Source organism: Microtus oregoni, unplaced genomic scaffold, assembly GCF_018167655.1.
Source record: "Microtus oregoni isolate MIOR12 unplaced genomic scaffold, Mior012 000013F_ref0000133, whole genome shotgun sequence".
Classification (NCBI taxonomy): Eukaryota; Metazoa; Chordata; class Mammalia; order Rodentia; family Cricetidae; genus Microtus; species Microtus oregoni.
Window position 1 is genome coordinate 5,037,627 of NW_024543072.1, and position 21,338 is coordinate 5,058,964.

The 21,338-nt window shown below is 48.3% G+C and overlaps 1 protein-coding gene across 2 annotated transcripts; it reads right to left on the reverse strand.

The window, feature by feature from the left end:
• Nucleotides 1–529: 529 nt before the first annotated feature.
• On the reverse strand, nucleotides 530–21,335 carry Wnt5a (Wnt family member 5A). 2 transcript variants are annotated; one of them, XM_041662941.1, is made up of 5 exons: nucleotides 20,715–21,335; nucleotides 14,885–15,018; nucleotides 13,495–13,745; nucleotides 8,681–8,973; nucleotides 530–5,345 (listed from the first exon to the last, which is right to left on the reverse strand). In XM_041662941.1, the coding sequence occupies exons 1-5, from the start codon at nucleotides 20,718–20,720 to the stop codon at nucleotides 4,887–4,889; spliced, it is 1,143 nt and encodes a 380-aa protein (XP_041518875.1). In that variant the 5' UTR covers nucleotides 20,721–21,335; the 3' UTR covers nucleotides 530–4,886. The 2 variants fall into 2 exon arrangements, with proteins under 2 accessions (XP_041518875.1, XP_041518874.1); XM_041662940.1 differs by lacking the exon at nucleotides 20,715–21,335 and adding an exon at nucleotides 15,400–15,411.
• Nucleotides 21,336–21,338: the final 3 nt, after the last annotated feature.

Genomic DNA, 21,338 nt, shown 5'->3' on the forward strand with positions numbered 1-21,338 from the left:
GAGGCCAGGAGAACTGATAAACCTGCACAGGGGAGATCCACTCCTGAGAGACACCGAGCCTGAAATTCCAGTGGTACCGGGTTGGGGGAACCCCTAGCTAAGAAACTAATGACAACCTTTGTGTCCTGAAATAAGCAACCAGCGAAACGTTCCAGTTGATCCCATGTGCTCATTTAAACACCATTTACTTCTCTCTTCAGCTCTTTTCCCCCCACCCCAGAACGGTATGGCAATCCCTTCCCTCCATGCTAAATGTCTCCAGGGGAGAATGTTTCACAGGGGTCCACAGAGAACAAATAAGAGGACAATTAGCAGAGGCCAGCAAAAGGCCAGTACAAATCTACAGAATAAACCCTTGAGGTTCAAGCATAAAGACCTCTCATGCCGGATATATTAGTGTTCTTGTTTATTGTTGCTGTTTGTTTTGGTTTTTACTCCTCGAAGATCTAAACCAGTATCCAAGCCCACAACAGACTCAAATGAATTCAGCCCCTCTCTGCTAAATACACAGACACACATAAGAGTGGGCTGGGTTTCATAAAATGATTTTAATAGAAAAGTACAAGATACGAACAAAAATAAATAATCTTTATCTCCTTTCTATCTCCGCCAAATTGAAAATCATGTAAAAACTGGTCTAAGATGCAAGTCCCTCCTTGGTTTGGCAACACTGTAAGAGCTTTTATTCAGCCTTCTAGATTGGCTCACACCAACTTTTCTTTACATCTTCTTTATAAAGTTGGCTAACAAGATGTTTCTCCAACACAGAACATCATCCAATCATCAGACTTCAGCGTAAAGTCCACGTTAACAGGCAAATTCAAAGATCCCTTTTCTAAATTTTAAATCTTATGTCTCTAAATGTTTGTGCAATTTAAAAAACATTATTCTCTTCCCTTTCACAACATGGCATCTTGTTTGCTACTTCACCCAGAGGTGAAGACTAGAATCGACCTTTCCAGAAAAATCAATACTTTAAATCACGTTTTACAGTAAAAGCGCAGTGCTTCGGAGCGGGCCTCCATGCTTGCTGGCGTGAAATATGTACTAGGAGTCACAAGCAACTTTGCCATCTGCGTTTCCTGCTTATACTTCAGTGTTGCTAGGTAGCTTTTGCTAACGGTCGCTCTAGTCAGTTAATACGGTTCTTGTCCAAGGTGTGGCATCCTGCTCTCAGGCCCCTATCTGAAGGTTCCAGTCGCTTGAATGATGGTGCAGAAAAACACATTGGAAATCGCTATTGAGACAAATCATCTGAGAACGAAAGTGGGCAGGCAGCTGCTGTCATAGGAAGTGGCAGCCGGGAAGGTCAAGAGCACAAAGAACCAGGACCGGAACAATACAGCCTTGACCTGGAGCCCAATACTGACCATGTTAAACACAGTTCTGTTTGCCACAGCCTGTGTGTAATTGTTTCATTGATGTTCCTGTACTGGGAAGGTTTTGAATGCTCTCCAGGATGGGAAGAAAAAAGATGCTGACATTGCTACATTGAGTATATGTTTTAGCAATAAAGAACACTGGTCAATATACAACTGAAGAAAAACGGAAACAGATGTGACTCCTAGAACCACAAGCCTTTGAATTTGCCCAGAAATGCTATTTTAAACACTCTATGTGTTGGTCTACTGTTTTTTCTTTCTTTCTCTTTTTTTTTTTTTTTTTTTTGGTGGAATAATGCATTCTTGGTTTCCTTTAAAGGTTTCAGTATGTTACAAGGTTATCCAGAAAGAAAAAGAGAAGGGCAAAAGGCTAGCTAATGTATCAGTCTGCACAGGCCTGAACAGATTCTGGGATTCATTTCCAGAAAGCTGGAGGCCTTTTATTAATTGCACGTCACACAAGGAACCTTTAGTTCCTGCTCGCTGCAGTTTTCTTTTCATAAAAACTGCACCCATTCAAACGGAGAACAGAGATGCCCCGCACGGCCCACGGTAAACTCGCCTAGTGTTTACATTTGCAGTGGTAAACACAATGATATACACAGACATGCATACACACGTGCATATATGTGTGTGAGAGAGCTCAAAATCTGGCAGACATGGACGAAAGCGTGAGCTTCTTTGGTTCATCTCTGGGATGTTACAAGAGCAACGCACTCTAAAACAATTAAGTCGCATGCATAATGCCGAAAGTATGTGAGCAATTCTGTGACCAGCTTTACGCCATCTGCTTGACTCCTCTCTCTCTCTCTTTTTGAAGGAACATATATAGGAAAAGAGAATTCCGTTTTTGTTCTGTTGCATATAGAGAACTCTTTTGAAGCTTCCAAATAGTTTGCTTTTGGTAAATTTGTCTGCTCTTCTAGTATTCGAACACATAGCAGCCCTAAACTACCCTTGTGTCTTCTCCTGAAAACAGCTCTCCACGTGAATTAGCTGAAGGACAACTGAAACCTCTTACCAATATACAAGTAACATTTTATTTTATATTCTATCTTCATTCGGCATAAGCCTTTCAATGTTTCTTTAAACCAGTGAAATATACAAATCACACAAGGCAGAAATATGTACATTAAAAGTACAGAATAAAGGCCATAGAGGATATACAAAATATCTGAATGACGCGTAGAATATCTTACATTAAATAGTTTTCTTTTTTAAAGCTAGGATTGTTAAACTCCACTCTGCTCATGAACATGAGTCACTAAAGAGAACATGATCTAGTTAGCAAATGCAAAGAGCGTACTTCGTGGTTTTTGTAGAATAAAAACCAAAAAAGTGACATTTTAAACTAAATTAGTGCTTTTTCATTTCAAGATCTTTCGTTTGCGATTCACTGTGGCTGAGGGGAAATGAATATTTGGGGGCAATAAGTTAAGAGCCACGGGGCTGAGGCAACCAGAAGGCCACCAAGCCGACGAAGGGAGACAGACATCTTTTCATACCTTGAAGAACAGCATCAGGTCCTACAACAACACAGCAGATGCCACTTTGGAAATAGAGGTGCCCTTATTTTAAAACATTGTTTAAACTAGCTAACTATGCGGTGAGCTGATTCGCTTCAGGGACTCAGCTCAGTCCTGTCAGACAGGACAAGCGCAAGGCTTCACTGAGAAATGAGCTAAGCAAATCGAGACCAGGTTGGTGCTCCTGGGCTCTGAGTGCCTCTCAAGGTCCACAGCTGTGACGAGCCGGCAATGCCCTGCCAGCCCAGGATACCAAAGAGAGGGTGGAGAACTGAGGGTGGGCAGGAAGGAGAAGGGCCACCTTCTAACCAACATATATTTCAGGACACCAGCCCTGAAGGCTTCTTCAGAGTCTAGCTTGCTTCCTGGTGTTCGTGGTAGGATCCCAGAGAGTCACGTGCCAATGTCAAGACTCAAAATTTTGGAAAAAAGAAGTCCCAGTTGGACTTCAATGAAGGACAATACTCCAGGCAGAGTGCAAGCCCAGAGCAAAGTGTAAATCTAAACCACGGACTGCACTGAGATATAATTATATCTATATTTATATATGTATATTTATATATATGTTATATACAAAAGACTGAGATATCAGGCACCATTAAACCACTCCCTCCCCCCTTATAAATGCAACTGTTCAAGTACACTAGGAACAGTTTGAGCGTCCGCCTGCAGGATAATAGGAAAAGCACAAATGGATAGTCTAAACACAGGATTATAACGGTTGCAACACCTCTGTGGACTCCTTGGGCCGAGTAATATCAGCAAAACCCAGGAAGTTACTGTACTTCCAAAGAAAAGCTATTAGAGAAAGACGCAATCCCTAAGTAGCTGGTTTGAGCATAACTCATCATGGGCATTTCCTGCCCAGCGAGCCATGAGCATCCTCGGGAGTGACCATTTCAAGCATGGCCAGCATCCCATCCCATAAGGGCAAAGAGTCTAGAGAGAGCTTGGGGTCAACTAGGAAGGTGGCTGCCAGTTTCTCCTCAACGAGGTATTCTGTCCTTCTGCAGTGCTCAGCTACATGTGATTTCCTTGTCATCTGGGCAGAGGGTCTGCAAATGGAACTCATGGGTAATTTTCATTTTTAAGACAGTAAGATGGCTTCCAAATTGAGATCGTTTTTCAGTCAAAATCCCTTCCCAGACATAAAGTCCAGTATTTAGAATTAGATGTGGCCTCCATGCAGGAAATTTCAAGTTTTCTAATTTCTGGGGACATCCTGCCCCTGCAGCCTACCAGCTCCCCAAGTTTCATGAACTGTTAGAAAAAGGCATATCCGTAAATGGAGTATCTGTAGCTGGGCTATAATAACAAACATGATATGCCTGTTTAGGAAGATAGAAGATTCTCACTCTTACATTCTAAGAGATCATTCTGAAAATACAAAAAGCAGGCTGCTAACCTCTGGAATGGGGAGTGTCTCATAGTCTGTATTTTTGGCACATATATATGTATATATATGTATGTATATACATATATATATATTGTGTGTGTATTTACTATATCTAGATTTAAGCTCTTTTGTCTTGTAGCAGAGCATCTGCAATTTATTTTGACCATAGGAACTGAGTCGCTCATGGGTCTGCACCATCCTCTTTCACTAGGGTATCACCCATTCCATAGGACTCCATATTTGAGAAGAAAATAGTTCCTATACCTTCTAGATGTGAACCCCAACCATGCAGCTAAATCAGAATATGTGTTATTTCCCCTTTATCCTGTAGCATTAGAAGAGAGAAATTTTGTACTAACTTTGCAAAGATTCGTAAAATAAATATTTTTCTTGGTTTTCCTCCCCGCTATTGCCAAATATTAATTACAATATTAATAATAAACCACAGAGTTCTTAGATGGTAACAGAAAAAATATAGTTCCAGCTGCAATTCCTGGGGGGAAATAAAAAGAACCAGAATCACTGCACGTTCTATAAATAAGTGGGTCCTGGGAGTGGGCTCAGTGATGGGCAGGCACACCACTATTTGCAAACGAACTGATCCACAATCTCCGTGCACTTCTTGCACTTGACATAGCAGCACCAGTGAAACTTGCAATGGCAGCGTTCAGTCTGCACTGTCTTAAACTGGTCATAGCCACGGCCACAACACATGAGCTCGCAGCCGTCCATGCCCTCTGAGGTCTTGTTGCACAGGCGGCCTTGTGTGCCCAGCGAGCCTGTGCTCTCATTGCGCACACAGTAGTCCGGGCTTGGGTCAATATAGACCAGGTCCTGCGTGGTCGGGGAGTTGAAGCGGCTGTTGACCTGGACCAGCTTGCCCCGGCTGTTGAGCCTCATGGCGGCGGCGCTGTCATACTTCTCCTTGAGGGCATCGCCCACCTTTCGGAAGTCCGCCAGCTGCAGCCAGCATGTCTTGAGGCTACATGAGCCAGACACTCCATGGCACTTGCAGGCTACATCTGCCAGGTTGTACACTGTCTGCAGGAGGAAAGGGAGAAGGTTACTGCGCCCATTCTTGGAGGAGCTGAGATTCGGGCACGAGCATGGTGAACGAAGCTGTCTTCAGCTTTCTAGGGGCAGCCATGTCTCTTGGCTGAATCAAGAGTTGTGTTTCACTTCTTCATTCCCCACCATGGGAAATACTGTTACCTTTGAAAACCCTACAGCTCTTTAGCTTCCATCATTCTGCCTACAACCACCGCATTCAAATGGGAACAGGAAAAAAAACCACAATATTCCAGTGGCCTCCACTTTTGCAGGGAAATGTCACCAATACCACATGAAGTCCATTTCTTGCCTGTCTTCCCTGAATGCAGACCTACACCCAAGCTTCCGAAAGATGGGCTGTTATCCTTCCACTCACAGAGAAGGGAATAGAGTGCTAGAGAGATGAGTTCCTGCCCAGCCACTGGTAAGTAGAGAGTGCTAGGATCTATATCCAGACAGCAAACCTTCCTACAATGACTTGGATCCATCCCTAGAGGGCTCCGTGTTCCAGTCTTCTCCCATCCTACCATATCCCTGTGTCCTTCTAACTTCGGAACAGCCCTGACACCTGCGATCTCATCCACTCAGACTCACAGCTGTGTAGCATGTACAGAAACATGTGACATGGCGAGCTGGTGGCTCACACAGGTCACACACCAGGGTGTAGGGGAACTTGGTCTGGGTCTCAGTTATGCTCATTCCATCCACTCTATAGCCCCTACTCTGTCCTGTCCCATCCCAGGTCTCAAGGACCAACCTGCAGTCACGAATGTAGGATGTCTGATTTTGCCCTTGAACTTAGGCAACTAGCTCTTCCTTTCTAAGTCTGTTTGCCACCTGTGGATGGTACCAACTTCCTACACAGTTGGGAGGATAAAGATGAGGAAGGCAAGGGAGCATTTGGCACTCCAAACCCACTCAGTAAACCTGGTCTTTCACCAAGGTGATGGGGCCATGGCCCTGGGCTTTTGCCCAGTCACCTCGGGCAGGAGCAGTACTCATAGGTCTGCCCTCACAGCACTATGCCCAGCAGTCTGGGAGGTGGTGGCTGACTATTTATAGTCCCGACTGCCCACAGTTCCTCATGCCAGCAACCTTCCAAAGGCACCATGGTGTGGCAGTGCTAGCCAGGGCCTGTCCAGTACCCAGTCATTTCTGCTCAAACGACCACCTTCCTCCTCTAAGGACTCACAAGGACTTTCTTTGAAAAGGAGCCCCAGTGCATCCTCATGCCATAAAGACTTTCAGTCTGAGGAAGGTTTTGTAAATATATTTACTCTTTGCTTCCTTTTAAGGAAAACCAAAAGCTAATGACATAAAGAAATTTTAATATGGTTTCCTGGCATAGTATACAACTCTCAAAGGTCCCAAGCCCTAACTTAGAGAAGAGCTGGTTCCTGTGTCATCTCACCGACCCAAATCCTTCCTTTAGCTCATCAGTCCCATGCTAGACTGCAACCAAATAAATGTCACACATCAACATATGACAATATCAAAGTATCAATATCAAGGGCAACAAAAACATCAAAGCCACTTCTCAACTTCTCCAGGGGTCCCTCTCGCCACTTGGAAATGCCTGACCCTCTTCTGTCAGTGGCCAAGCCCTGCAGGAGTTCTTTCTAGGAAAGAAGTGATAAGGGCATCCCAGAGATAGCCTGGAACATTTCTGGTTGGATGCACCAGTCAGGTCCTACAGAGGGGAATGATGTCAGGAGGGTGGCACCCTGGGAATGGACTCTTAGGGGCTTGCAGAGAATGGAGCTGGACCCCTCCCCTGCAATGACATGAGGACCCATGACAACCACAACCTAGAGAGAGGACCAGTCCCTGAGGTGGAAGGCCTGAGCAAGGGCAGCAAGCACGCGTCCCCTCGGGGAAGCATAAGCAAAATCACATTGCACGTAGTCCTTCCCTGTCCCCCTCATCTCTTTACCCTTCAATTTGAGAGGAAGTTAGCTGGAATTATCTGCACAATCTTTGACTTCTCTATGTCCTATTATTCTGTAATGTTTAATAATTAACTTATCACTTCTCAAGTACTGACTACTGACTGACACTGAGTTAAAACCTGAGAAGGACCCAAAGGCAACATCGTTGTAGGCCGGATTTCCCATGGTATATATACCCTAACACCTGACCTCACTTCACCTTCACAATGACTCTGAGTGGGAGCCATTGCCATGGCCATGGAAAGGTATGGAAATGTGGAAACTGAGGCCTAGAAACTAAGAGAGACAGACTTGATCTAACGCCAGCATCTCTAGTACCACAGTGCAGTTCTTGGGCCCTAAGCTCTGATTACAGCAAGGTAATGGAGATTTATAACACAGATCCACTGACTGTCTTACATGGCCACTAAGAGTTCCCCTTGACCTCAGTTTCCCAGTCTGTGAGATGAGGCTGTAGGACCAGAGCGTCCTCGGGTCTACACTGTGATTATCTTCCTCTTTCCTCACCCCAAAATATAGAAGAGTGAAATCTGTGACCAGAAAGTCCTGGCACCTACCTTGGATTCTGTGAGGAAAAAAAAAAAAATAATGGTCCTGGTTTTCAATGCTGCCAAAGTTAAACATTTTCACCCCTTCATTTTAAAGCTGCCATAAAGTGCCATGTGTTTAACCGCAGGGGGAAAAAGGGGGTCTTTTAAAAATATATCCTGGAGTAGCTTTTCATATCTCCAGCAGGATAGGGAAAGAGAGGGAACAAGAGGCTCAGGGAGGCTGGGAACAGATTTTCTGTGTCTAGACTCTCAAGAGCCACCCTGGACTCAGACTGAAGCAACAGCACACTGCTACAACCTCTGTCTTCTCCCTAACAAAAGCCCTTTGAAAAAACTCTGAGCCCATCGGGTCTTCTTTATTCACAAGGCAGATGGGGAGAAAGAAAGGAGGGTCCAAAGCTAGGTAAGGCCTTGCTAAGCGGAGCACCTAATGCTCTCCCTAACTGAAACCTGGCCACGAGTGCATGAGCTCTGATAACCATAGGTGGGGACCAGTTACAAAGAAACACAACATACTTCTCAGTGCACAGCTGGAACTCCTAGACTCAGGACCCATTAATGGTACCATTCAGGTCCCTGGAGGGGGAGGCCTTTCTGGAATGTTCACCTCTCTCCAAAGGGGCCCCATTAGGGAAGTGACTTAAGGAAAATTAAAGAGACTGAGAGAACAGGGGTGCAGGGGAAGATAGAGGAAGCCAAGCCTGCACAGAGACCCAAGGTATGAGTGTCTCCCAGAAACCTGAGCTGAGTGATGGTGCCAGGAGAGAGAACCCAGCTCCTGTGCACAGGCCGAGAGGAGAGGTGGCAGGGAGACTAAAGAACTCACCCTGCGGCCTGCTTCATTGTTGTGCAGGTTCATGAGGATGCGCGCGCTCTCATAGGAGCCCTTGGCATGGATTCGCTCCCGTTCTCGTGCGTCCACAAATTCCTTGGCGAAGCGGTAGCCATAGTCGATGTTGTCTCCACAGCCGCCCCACAGCCAGTCCCGAGGCAGGTCCTTAGGGCGCGCAGCACGGCTGCAGCCACAGGTGGACAGCTCGCCCTCGCGGCATGCTCGGCTCATAGCATTCACCACCCCAGCTGCGCTCACCGCATACGTGAAGGCGGTCTCTCGGCTGCCTGTGGGAGAGGATTAGGGGTCACCAGAGAGCCTGGCCCATGCAGAGGCCTAGATTTTGGGGGAGGGGGTGTGCGCGCGCTCGCGGGTGTAAAGGGGGGAGGGGTGGGAGGTGATACTAAGAAGACCTCCATCATGCTGGCCTATGCAGCAGCTGGAGAAGACTGAGAGAGCCCAACACACACCAATTCTTGAGGAGATGGATGCTCCAGCACACAAGGCCTTGAACCCAATTGTGGAGGCTGTGGCAAACCACTTGTCAAAACACAGGAGCAAGCAATTCTCAGGACCACTGAAGGCAGGAACCCCTCTCCCCCATAATAGCCCATGAGAGAGAGAGAGAGAAGAGGAACCTCCAACACACAGCAAACTGGGATTATTTGGTAAAAGAGAGCATCCCCACATGCCTACTACTAGAGCAAACAGGCAGAGATAAACCTCAAGCTGACGCCCTACGCTGAACCCCACCCTGAAACACACACGCAGGCCCTGGGCCCACCTTGAAGCAAACTCAGAAGAATGGATCAGGTCACACAGAAGCACCACCTAACAAAGGAGACAGAAATACCTGCATCTACTGGGACATTTCAGAGCCTAGTCAGGACTTCAGCGCTGCTGGATTGATTTTTCACTAAACACTTTTTAAGATATTCAATACGCCTTATTTCCCAAAATGCACACGAAAGAAGCCACTAAAAGAAAGCTCAGAACCGGACCAGACTCCCTTATGCTTGTTCTAATGCTGATATTATTTCCATCTTGAACAGAACAGAATTTTCTAGGCTCAGAAGCTTCTAGGAATCTCAGGTTCCCATCCTCCGCCAGACATTGCCTGGGGGCCACAGATACTTTTCACCTCCTCCCTGGGTAGCTACAACCTCTCCTCCCCTGCACCACCTTTTAGGCTCTCTACTCTGTCACCCCTACAAGGGTTCTACCCCTGCCCTGAAATCTCTCATTTGAGAATGGGTGGTTGAAAGAGCCTCCTGGTTGGCCTTGGCACACCTCTACAACTTCCCTTCACCCCACCACCATCCCCAACTCTCCTGCCTTTGCCTCAGAGCAAACAGAATTGGGGGAAATGAGGGTGGGGAACAGAAAGAGTTCTTCCCTCCCCAGAAAACACTCACAGGAGCCCCGTTAGCAGAGACTAGCTTAAGTTTGACTTGCATACCGAGAAATTTCTCTGTATTTCATGTAACAAGAAGCAACTTGATAAAAACTGCACCATGAGAGGGAAAGGATTAGCGATCTGCCCCCTGAATGAAGCAAAGGGGCCTTTCTTTCAAAATCAACTGTAAAATAAGGGTATTGAAATCGATGCCCATGAAATAAAGGTCTCTTCTGATGCTCAAAGCCCATGTACCAGATTGGGTTTTCGTACAGTGAGAAATCTTGCTGGCATCTTTCTGGAGTAGGGGTAGCACAAAGACAGCAGATCTCAGCAGGACCCAGTCAGCCCCAAGGAGAAGGTCTGTCCAAGAGCGATGTCCTGTTGTCCTGGTTACCCTCTCCCCTCTCCCTGGAGAAGCTCTGCCCCACAGCTCACGGGGGCCATTTGTGACCCCCAGAAAGGACCATGGCTTCAACTCACACAGACTCTCCCCTCCCGCACTTAAAAAATAAATAACTTCAGGAGTGTGTTGGTGGTTGGCAGGAGAATCTTTGCAGAAAGTTCCAGTGGGGCTTTCTATCTGTCTAGTTCAAATTAGACAGCAGAGTCCATGGGGCAGTGGAAATAAATGAGGAGGGTGGACAGATTGGAGTGATTTGAAGATTAACACTGATAATAAAGAAAATGCTATGGCCAGGGCAGGACTGTGGAATAAAGTGTTGTGGAGAGAGGAAGAGGAGACAAAGTGATCCTGAGTGGTGAGGCACTGTCTTGGAGCATGCAGGGCATAAAGGGCCTTTTTAAAAACACAAACCACCCAAACTCTTTTTCATAGGTCTAGTTCAAGCATTTCCATTTTCACCCAGAATAGAAAACCTGGTAGGACTCTCTAAGCTAACTGTTGGCTGTGCAGAAGCATCAGTTTAAAACATGCTGTTTGGCTGCTGCCAAAGCATCTATCTCGTCATCGTGCTGGCTCATTGACTGGGTCTCCCTCTCCATGAAATCTATTCTGACTTGAATCCTCACGTCCATTAAAAATGGTGCCTTCCTGACATCTTTTCACAGTGTAGAAACAAAGACAATCGAGAGACAAAAGCTGGAAGGAAAGGGGAACACGATGAAAAATGAGAATGTTTCCAACATGAGGCCTGGGCCCTTCAAGAGGCAACTGTGCGCAGGGCCTCCAGGGCAAGTGGCACCTTAGAAAAATGAGCTGAGAAAAGGGTCAGAGGTGGCAGCAGGAGCTTCTCAGACTCTGGCCTCTCACAGGGTCACATTCTCACAGTCAAGTCTCATTTGCCACGTCCCTGGAGTACTGGGAGTTTTGGAGTGACATGGGCACACCTTGGGCACCAAAGATATTTTCAGCGAAATTTCCCCAAGATCATTGACTTCAAGCAAAGCCTGAGTTAGGAAAAAGAAGGTAAAGACAATTTTCTGTTCTTGGAGTTCAGTCCCTGTCCCTTCTCTTCGAGAAAAATCCATTCTAATTTTCCTGTTCTCCTTCTCTGGTTTCAGAGAGTTATGAAAAAAAAAAGTCCCACCTAATCTTCCAGGTGGCTTTCTTCTCTAGGACAACCAGGTCCTAGGGGACCTCTGGCCAGTGAGGATACAGTTTGTGCTTCCTGGGGCATCAGATGACCTACCCTACCCGTAGCACCAGCTGCTTCCTCCCCGCCAGGCTATGAGAGGATGGGACTCACACAAGCCCCACCACCCAGTCCCCACCACTGAGTGCCACAAGATAAGGACCAAAGAGGACACTAGCAAGGGACAATTAAATGCAGGTACTTAAAGTATCAGGCCTTGAGGAGACAAGCACTTTGAATCTTGGGCCACACTTAAAATGAATCTCCATCAGTAATGAGGTACTTCATCAAATCAGAGTTTATTCAGTATGCTGTGGGCCAGAGCGGGCCATGTTGAGGATGAGGAGGGGATGTTAAATCAAATCTGAATGCAAGTGAGCACACAGTAGAGTACTTCCAACTGCCCTCTTCCTCTGGCTTTTTCTAGGCACTGTCCCTGTGAGAAAGCAGCGTTCCCAGGCTTTAAGAGGCTATCACCCTGCATACAAGAGGGAATGCCGAAACTTGACATTGTGAGAGAGTTAGAAGGAGGATTTAGCTCCTTCCTTACAGTATTAGAAGGCAGAAAAGTCTCCACCATAGCCCCATGTGTCTACCTTAAGACAGCCTGTGTCCAGGGACCATTCTTAGTCCCCCCCAGGCTTAGCTGCTCCAGTGGAACCCCAGGATATACATAGCACATTTTAATCATTGACAGAAAGGACAAAGCCCCATGAACCCTGCAGGCTGGGCTACAGGCTGCTCTCCCACTAGACTGAGGAGTGGCTTCCAAACCTGTGTGCGTTTATGAAGCCCCGTTGGCTCAGGCATCCACTGACAACTCTTTTTTGTTCTCAATGAAAGCATTTTTCAGAGTTTTCTTTCAAAAGTATTTTATCCATCTGTGATGGATATTAAGCCAACTTTTTATCTCTGGTCAATATAAACAGTTAAGTGCCTTGATAAATTGCTTCTTACTTTTGGAGTCAACGCAGTCATATTAATTACAAGGGCTTGTTTGCATAAAACTAAAGAGACCCACGATATTCACACTAGAAAGACACAGGGCCCATCTGTCAAGTAGGATTCTAGGCTATTGCAGAAAACCACAGACAAACTGAGTTTTATTTTTTTCCTTCTTGGTCAGATTTAAATGTTGTCTCCTCCCTGAATGGACCAACAAATTCAACACCATATTTAACATTAAAACTCAAGCTGTAAGCAAAACATTTAAACTGCTGTTTCAAAGTTTCTGGGTTGAAAGAGCAAGTGTGTACTTTTCTGCCGATAGTCAAAAATCGCACACATAAATTGTATCACTTCTTATTAAAATTCTTTTTGGGACTAAAAATAAAGCTTTTAACTTTATATATCTCCATAGCCTCAGGAAATGTCTATATTAGGAAAATTAAAACCTTACTGCCGGCATTGCCAGCGTTCTGAAAAACTGACAACTGGGGGCACTGGATTGGGCTTCGGCCACTTCTAACCATCCCAAGCGCCTTTGGATTTAAAAGGATTTCAATGGCCTTGGCTTCCCCCATCTACTTTTGATAATTCAAATCAAGGCCCCTGCTCTTCTACTTTAAATAAAATGCGAAGAAGAGGAGGAGGAGGAGGAGGAGGAGGAGGAGTTGCAGGGAATGGTGGTATCTGTGGCATTCCCCTCCTGAATTGTTTCAAGAAGTTTAGAAACTAATGGTCAAAGGTGGCATCAGAATTAATTCTGTTCTGGATAATGACAAAATTCTTCAAGCCATCACCGAGTTGTAAAGTGGACACCCCATTGAGCATAAGGGCATAGGACAAAGCGGGTGGCATCTCAAGTGTTTCCTTACCTATCTGCATCACCCTGCCAAAGACAGAGGTGTTGTCCACTGTGCTGCAGTTCCATCTCCGGTGCCGAAATTGGTACTGGCATTCTTTGATGCCTGTCTTCGCACCTTCCCCAATGTACTGCATGTGATCCTGATACAAGTGGCAGAGTTTCTTCTGTCCTTGAGAAAGTCCCGCCAGCTGGCTGCAGAGAGGCTGTGCACCTATGATATATACCTCCGACATCTGAACAGGGTTATTCATACCTAGAGACCTGCAAAGGGGAGGGGGAGATGTGCATTCAAGATTTACGTGAATTCTGGAGGTAGCTCCCCCCACCTCCCCGAGAGCATGTCAGCAATACAGGGCTTGAAGCATATAGATGCCTTTTCTCTGCGTGTCCTCACGACAAAGTCTGAGAAGGGTTTCATAAAACTCCTCTGTTAAAACTGCACTAAGAAAACAGAGGTATTGTGTAGTCCCCACCCGGCCATCTGGCTCCCTCAATTGGTATTTTGACTATCTTCCTTTCTGGTCACCACATATTTGAACCAATATTTCTAAGAGTCACTCAGAAAAGGAGGGAAATGGTTGTCAGAGACGGGCCACTGACTTTAGAGAAAGTGACTCAGTCCCCACACAGTGCATGGATCTGCCTTTAAAATACAGGAACATCAAAAGCGGAGAGACAGCAGTACCTCCAATGAGTGGAGGAACAGAGAGGTGTTTACACAGACTGAAGAAAATCACCCATGATTTCAGACACATTAAAAGGGAAGGAACTAAGACAAAATCCAATGTCCAGAGGTCACAGTCAGAGAAATGCTACTGCTTTCTCGGGAGAAAATATCCAGAGAGCTGTCGCACACAACCCCCTGGGTAGTTTGCAATTCAGAGAGCAGCCCTCATTTAAGGGACATTCGACTACTTCAAGTTCATTGCCTTTTGATCAGATTTCAAGAGCAAAAGTCTCTACTTGGGGGTTAGCTGTCTTCTAGGACTCTACTTCTGACACTGGGGATTAATAACTTCAAATGACAGAAAAATAAAAGGGAAACTAATTATTTTTTATTTTACCTAGAGGTGGCAAAAAGTCAACTTTATAGATATGCTTACAATTATTAGAGAAGTGTATTTCCCTTTTATTACACGAGGTACTGGAAGCCCACAGCTCAACAAGGACCTCATAGAAAAAAGTTCAGATTTATAGATTCGGGTTTCCCCCGTGGAACTGAGTATGTGATTTGTAAAATTAGCAGGTTACAAGAAAATTCATATTTAAAAGGCACATAGAACATATACGTATCTGTATTAGATAAATGTACCCATGCTCAGTCTCCAAAGTTCAACCCTGTAGCATAATGTTTGTTACAGTTTAAAAACGGAAAGAGTAGGCACACAGAATCAACTTACCACCAAGAATTAGCTTCTATTACAACCTGGGCGAAGGAGAAAAATGTGGCCAAAGCCATTAGGAAGAACTTGGAAGACATTGCACCTCCAGCCGTCCCCAAAGCCACTCCTGGGCTTAATATTCCAATGGACTTCTGGAGAGGGAAGAAAGGAGCAGACGTTTATTGCCTTCAGATAGTTTTCAAGCATACAAATTTAAACAACGGAAACATCCGAGGTCTCTTAAGTTTACTGTTGACTGACTGCGCTTCTCCGTAAGTTTTCTGATGGCAAGATATAGGCAGTTTCTTTTTCTAAATTAATCCACCCACGCAACCTCACCAGGAAATCTTATTTCGCTGGGATCCTGCGCGCGGGACACGCCAGCAATTACAAACATGTCTCAATGCTGTTTGAGTCAAAGCCTGGGTGCCAGGTTTCCTGCGACTTCCAGTCCCGCACACCGCCCCCCCCACGCTTCCCTCTAGTCTCCCGCTGCGCTGGGTCCCTCCTCAGGAATTCACTCAGGAACCCACCGCAACCCTCATCCTCTCCCAGACCTGGGCAGAAGCAACAAGTGGAGCCAGAATTAATTCCACGGGCGAGAGGAGAGCGAAGGCGAGTGGAGCGCACTGCCGGAGGCTGCCGAGGAGGCGGGGTGGCCGACACGGGGGTGGGGGTGGGGGCAGGACGCGGGAGGGAAGGGCAGGGGGTGGGGGCGAGGCCCCAGGGACCAGCGCGCGCGCGAGTGCCCAGCTGGGAAATGCAGCTCCGAATTAACATCGTATGTTTCATAATCAGTTTACGGGCCGATTTTGGGAAAGCCATTTCCAGATGGGGAAGAGCAGCCTGGGTTTCCTTTAGGATCTGCTTCAGCCAGTTTGGGGCGGGAAGTAGATGGGGTTGGGGGTAAGGGATAATGAATGGGAAGACAGGTCCGTCCCCCATCCAGGGACACCGGAAAGCCTGCCCCCTCCTGCCAGCCAGCGGCCTCCCCTCAGTCGGAGAGGAGGAATACAGGTCTCCCATGAAAAGACGGGTCCAGCCAGCTTCGGTTCTTTTCCCTTTCCTCGTACCCCATTATTCTGACGTTTTCCTCTCCCTCTGGCCCCCAGGTCAAGCAGCTGCTGGGGGTGGGGAATGGAGACCACAGAGGGTCTGGTGTTTCTCTTGGAGTTGTCCCCCACGTTTCCATCGCACCACTGTGAGCCTGTGCCTTGAAGTTACAATGCCACCCTTCCTCCACTCTAGCCTCTCTGGCCCAAGTCGGACTCTTCGGTAAACCGGCCGAAGGGACAGGTCCCCAAGCGGAGCCAGAGATGCGTACGCTCCGAAGCATAAGCGGTGTCCCTGACTTCCATGGCGCAAGAAGCCGGGCGGAGAACGTTCCCTTCCTGAAGATATTCGGGGGACAGAAAGTTCAGTTGCTGTTCCCACTGGTGACTTTTCCACCTGCAGGCGGTGGCGGAGAAAGGAGAGTGTGGGAAGGAGGAGCAGGTTTCCAACGTCCCTTTTCACATCTCTGATAAGTGTAACTCTGCGATGCCCGCAGCCCCCGAAGGAGCCCCTTCCTTTGGAAAGGCAAGAAAGGTGAACCTTCTCCAGGCGATGGAAGGGCCCTGCCGAGGTCAGCTCCGTAAAACGGATGAAGGGGACCCTGTCGGCAGTAGAAACACTACGGAGCCCTGGAACAAGCGGTAGCTTTCCCTGCGGGCCACCCCTTTGGCTTGGACACCTCCGGGCTCCTGGTAGAGGAAATGCTTATGTGCTTCCCAGCGCCGGCTAACCAGTGCTCCAAACTGCGGCCCGGTGGTCCCCAAAGCACCGCAAAGCAGGGGGTGCATCCTGAAGAATGGAAATCTGGAGTTTCCCCAGTCGTGGAGAGAAGGTTCAGTCTCCTTCCCTACCCCCGCCTGAAGTGTCAAGTTTCCTCCAGGGGAGGGGTGGGCTTCGGGGTCTGTTTTTGCGCACAGCCCCCGCTACACTGGCTAGAGAGGAGGCTGAAACCATTTTCGAGAGTGTGCGCGCGCGCGTACACGCGTACACACACACACACACACACACACACACCCGTTGTGCACACTTACACACACGCGTGCATAGACACAAATGTTCCGAAGGAAGGGCTCCAGCTCTCAGATCGCGGCGGGCCTCACTCACTTTTGGAGCTTCACAGCGGGCGGGGCGCGCGGGGCGGGGCGCGGGTGGAGGAGAAATTGATAACAGATTCGGCGGATTACAGGGAATCTCTTTGTTAGAGCCGAAACCACACAAACCGAACCCTCTCCCGGCCTGACGCCCCCGAGGCAAATCCACAGTTCCCAGAACCCTCGCCAACTGCGAGTGGAGCCACCCGGTTTCCTCAACTCCTGTCTCCTCAGCTCCAGAGTAGGGGTGTCCCGATGAGATCGACAGGAGAGCCCCGAGAGCAGATTCTGCCTTGGACCCCCTGCACTTGCCTGGAAACACCTCGGTTTTCTTCCCTCTCCACTCTGTCGCAGCCCCACCAATTTGAGCAATTCAAGGAACTCACAGTGAACGCACTAAGGAACACCTCCACGTTAGAGAGTAAAACATCCGTCCGGGTGTGTTTATCAGAGATCGGAAGCGAAGAAGACGGTTTGAAAGGAGAACTTTCGTGAGACTGCCGCAGCGGGGCTAAAACAAAAGTTCTGGTCAGACTTATCCAGAGAATGAGCAAAATGTTTTCCAACAGGGGCCCCCGGGAAAGCAGACTGAGAAGCCGGGTATCTGTCCTTGTGCGCGTGCAGAGGAAGCTGCGGGCTTTTAAACGAAGGGGTGGGTGAGGTAAAGGAAAGGCGTTCGCTGGTCTGGGAGCCAGGATAGCTGAATCTCGATGATGCTGTTTCCCCATAAGCGAACCCCAAAGCCTTCAGGATGTACTAGATCAAAGGTGCAGACTGTAAGTGCTGTTCTAAAGGCGCCGACAGGAGAGGGAGAAGAAAGTTAAGGAAAAAGAGACTTCCTCGGTCTAGAGATTCAGGACGAAGGCAAAAAAAAAAAAAAATCCAGTCATCAAGTGCAGAGACAGGCGGTCCCTCAAGACAAACACTAAAGAGGCTAGGCAGAGTCTCACCACCCCCCACGCCCGTACCTCACTGTTTAGTCATTGCCTTCTACTAGACTCTACATTTAGGGCCCACGTCTGGGAGTGGAAATGATGAGATATGCCAACTAGGCGGAAGAGAGTGACCCAGGCTCCTGGTAGCGAAAAGCAAGATGGGAAACTCCCAGAAGATCTCCGTTCTTGAAGAGGTGGAAAATGAACTGTGTTTCTCGGTTTGCTCTTTCTCTGACGCAAGACGAGGGATGGAGAAACTTGCAGACACAAATTTGGTTCCTGGGCTTCAGGAGCAGCCAGAGAGAAGACCCTGAAGAATGACCAGTAGGGAGTCTACTTAAGGGGGCTAGACAAAGGAAACATTGCTCCCCACCTCTCCGGCCTGGGCCCAGATGAGCTATAGCTGCCCCACACGGAGAATGTGTGACCAGGGCAGTGTGTGTGTGTGTGTGTGTGTGTGTGTGTGTATGCACGCGTGCAGCAGGCACGCAGACAATGCTCTAAGTCAGAGGTTGTCTGGAGCTGCAGATGGGACAAGGAAACTTGAACAGTCCCGAAGCCACCAATACTGACTAGAAGGTCGGGAACCGTGATAACACAGAAGAAGATTACTCTAGCTTGATTCCCCTCCATTTCCTGAGCCTGAGCGATGAACCAATACACAAATACATCTCCTAACTCAGCAAGGACTCAGTCCAAACATGAGCCGAGTATTGACTCAGGTCGAGCATGAGAGTGAGAAACTACAGATCAGTTCATTCTCCAATCTTCACGGGGATTTTTTTTAAATAGACAAAGTTTATAGACAAAGACAGGTTTTTTTAATAGACTAAGAAACAGGCTGAGGTAGGGAAAGCACCACAGAAAGAATTGTTGAACCGACCAAGGCCACACCCGAGGCCTCTTACTGTGACAATCCCTCTCCAGTAACCAGAAAGGGTAGAAATCCTTCGTACAATTTCCTGAGGCCCTTTTGCTGGGTTACACCTATGGCCCTTTCCTATTCGTAGCTCTAAGCAACACAAATTGTCCCCTGGCGGAGATCTCAGAGGGGTCATGGTGGGTGAGAGGGATCTAGTGGTCGCCAGGGATGCAAACTCAAGGAATGGAACTCGGAGGCGCCCTGCTTCCAGATGGCCAACAGGGGGCAGCCGGCACCGCGCGGTCGGTTAGGAAAGGCCGGGTTAAGGCTCCGAGTTTTTGCGGGCTCAAAGCGCACCCCTGAATGCACAGGAACCCTCTGAAGGGGAAAACCAGGGGCCTGGGCTGGGCCTCCTCCGGAGGATCTTGAGCCGAACCACAGAGAAGACTAAAGCCAGCTTGTCCAAGACTTTAGAACAACTGATCTCCAGTTGCCCCCCCCCACCCTCTAAAGCAGAGCAAGGGTCCCCACGTGTCCACCCATAACTCCACTTTCCATCACTTCCCAGTTGTTGGGTACTCAATTGTCTCCTCCTACTGACCCCCCCAAATCTCCCTTGATGGAAACGGTCTTAAAATCAAATCTGGCTAGGACAGCGGCGGATGTGCTAATATCAGCCAGAGGGCAAAGGCTAAGGAGTTGCGACCTCGCCACAGGGCCCAGATTATTTCCCCAAAAGCAAGTAGTCCTTTTAAAGTACGACCGGGAGCAGTGGTTTGGACAGGGCATGGAGGTAACACGGGGCCTTGGAGCACCAGGGTTTAAATCCCTTTCTTTGAGGGAAGAAGGCCACTTGCTTTTAGGAAGCATCTTCCTTCCAGTTTTTATCTTATTCTCTAGAAAGCTGGAAACGAGAGATAGGAAGTATAAATGGAATTTGTTATTGAGATATGGAGGGCAGACAGAGGAAAAGTTTGGAAAATTGCTAGTTATATTCCAAGACGAAACGTTAACTTTTTTTTTTTTTTGTAAAAGTGAACTCTCGGTGACCCTCAGAGTGTGTGACTCGGCTTTAACATACAACTGACAATTAAAACAAACACGAGTTCACAAACTAGCCCCCGCCCGCTCTCGCAACGCTGAAGCCCTGAGTCTCTAAAGCACCGGGCTGACTCTGCTCGGGGGTCAGGATTAAAGCCACTAGGACCACTACTCCCCGCCCCCACTGCTGCAGTAAAGGGCCTGAGCTCACCCAGAGGCCGCTAATAATGCTAATAACGCGACCCTGCTCCCCGCGCTGGGTGCGCGCTGGCCCCCCGCCAGGCACTCTTAAAGGCACAGGGGCCTGGAACGCTCGGGTTACTTGACCTGGATGGCCCAGAACCCAGCCCTGGTCGGAGGTTAGGAGTGGGAAGTGCATTGCTGGGGGGGGGGGGGGGGGGGATTGGTGGCCCCTAGTTTCCCTAGCCCCGAAACCGTTTCTCCTAACCCAGGAGTCCTCTTGCCCCTCAATTTTCCAGCCACAGTCTCCCCGTGCCCGTGAAGTGAGCGTTTGATAAATATTTGATGAATCGAATCATTATCCTGTTGCTGAAACACACTAAGTAAACTACACTCCAGGTTCTAGGGATAAAAAGGAACGCCGTCTGTGACCCCTACTGTTTTTCCTGCCCTTGCTCTTCTCCATAGTTGAAAAGGTTTGAAGAATAGCCCGTGCGAAAAGTCTCCAAGGGCGCAGAGGCAGTGTCCCCAGGGCAAGGGACGAAGAATCAGGAGTCCCTGCCAACGTTGTTGGGGTTTAGGTTTCTCTAGGCGGTCGGAGAGATGGAGGGGGTAGGAATAAATGGATGGAGTTCAGTTAACTTTAAAAAAAAAGTAGCGAGCGTCGGTGCGCACAAAACACTTACCTTCATGGCGAGGGGGAGGAGGCGCGGGGAGGAAGTCGCCACCCGAGCGAAGGCGGCCTAGGAATCCAAGCGGAGACGCCGGGTTAAGCCTAGGGGGACGAACCAGAGCAGAGCTGTGGAGTCCTCCTGGGCGCGTCGGGTGGGCGCAGCGACCCGAAGCAGAAGCCAGCACTGGCGCCCGGGCTCCGGCTGTCGAGCTGGTATAGCCTGGAGATGCGTCCGGGAACCGAGGGGGCGCAGCGCGCGGGCCAGCAGCAAGCGCAGGGCCGAGCCGGTACACGGTGCAGGAGCCGCGGGTCCGACGAGGGCGCGCAGGCGACTGTTCCGCGGCTAGGCGCTCCCTCTCTAACGTCCATCAGCGACGGCGGTAATTAGGGCTTTCCAACCCCAAATGTGGGCGTGATTGTGCAAAAGACTTTACAACAAATAATAAAAAAAAATTCTTCACAAGAGGATGAAAAAAATGCCCCACTACTCAACTGTGGCCCGAGGCGGGAAAGGGGGGGGGCGATCCCTGTGCCCAAGGTGCCCCCAGTTCATTCACACCACGAATTCTGCCGACTCTTGGCGGCTCACGCCTCCTGATTGTCAGCTCCTCCTCTCTGGGTCTGTGGCCGAAACGTC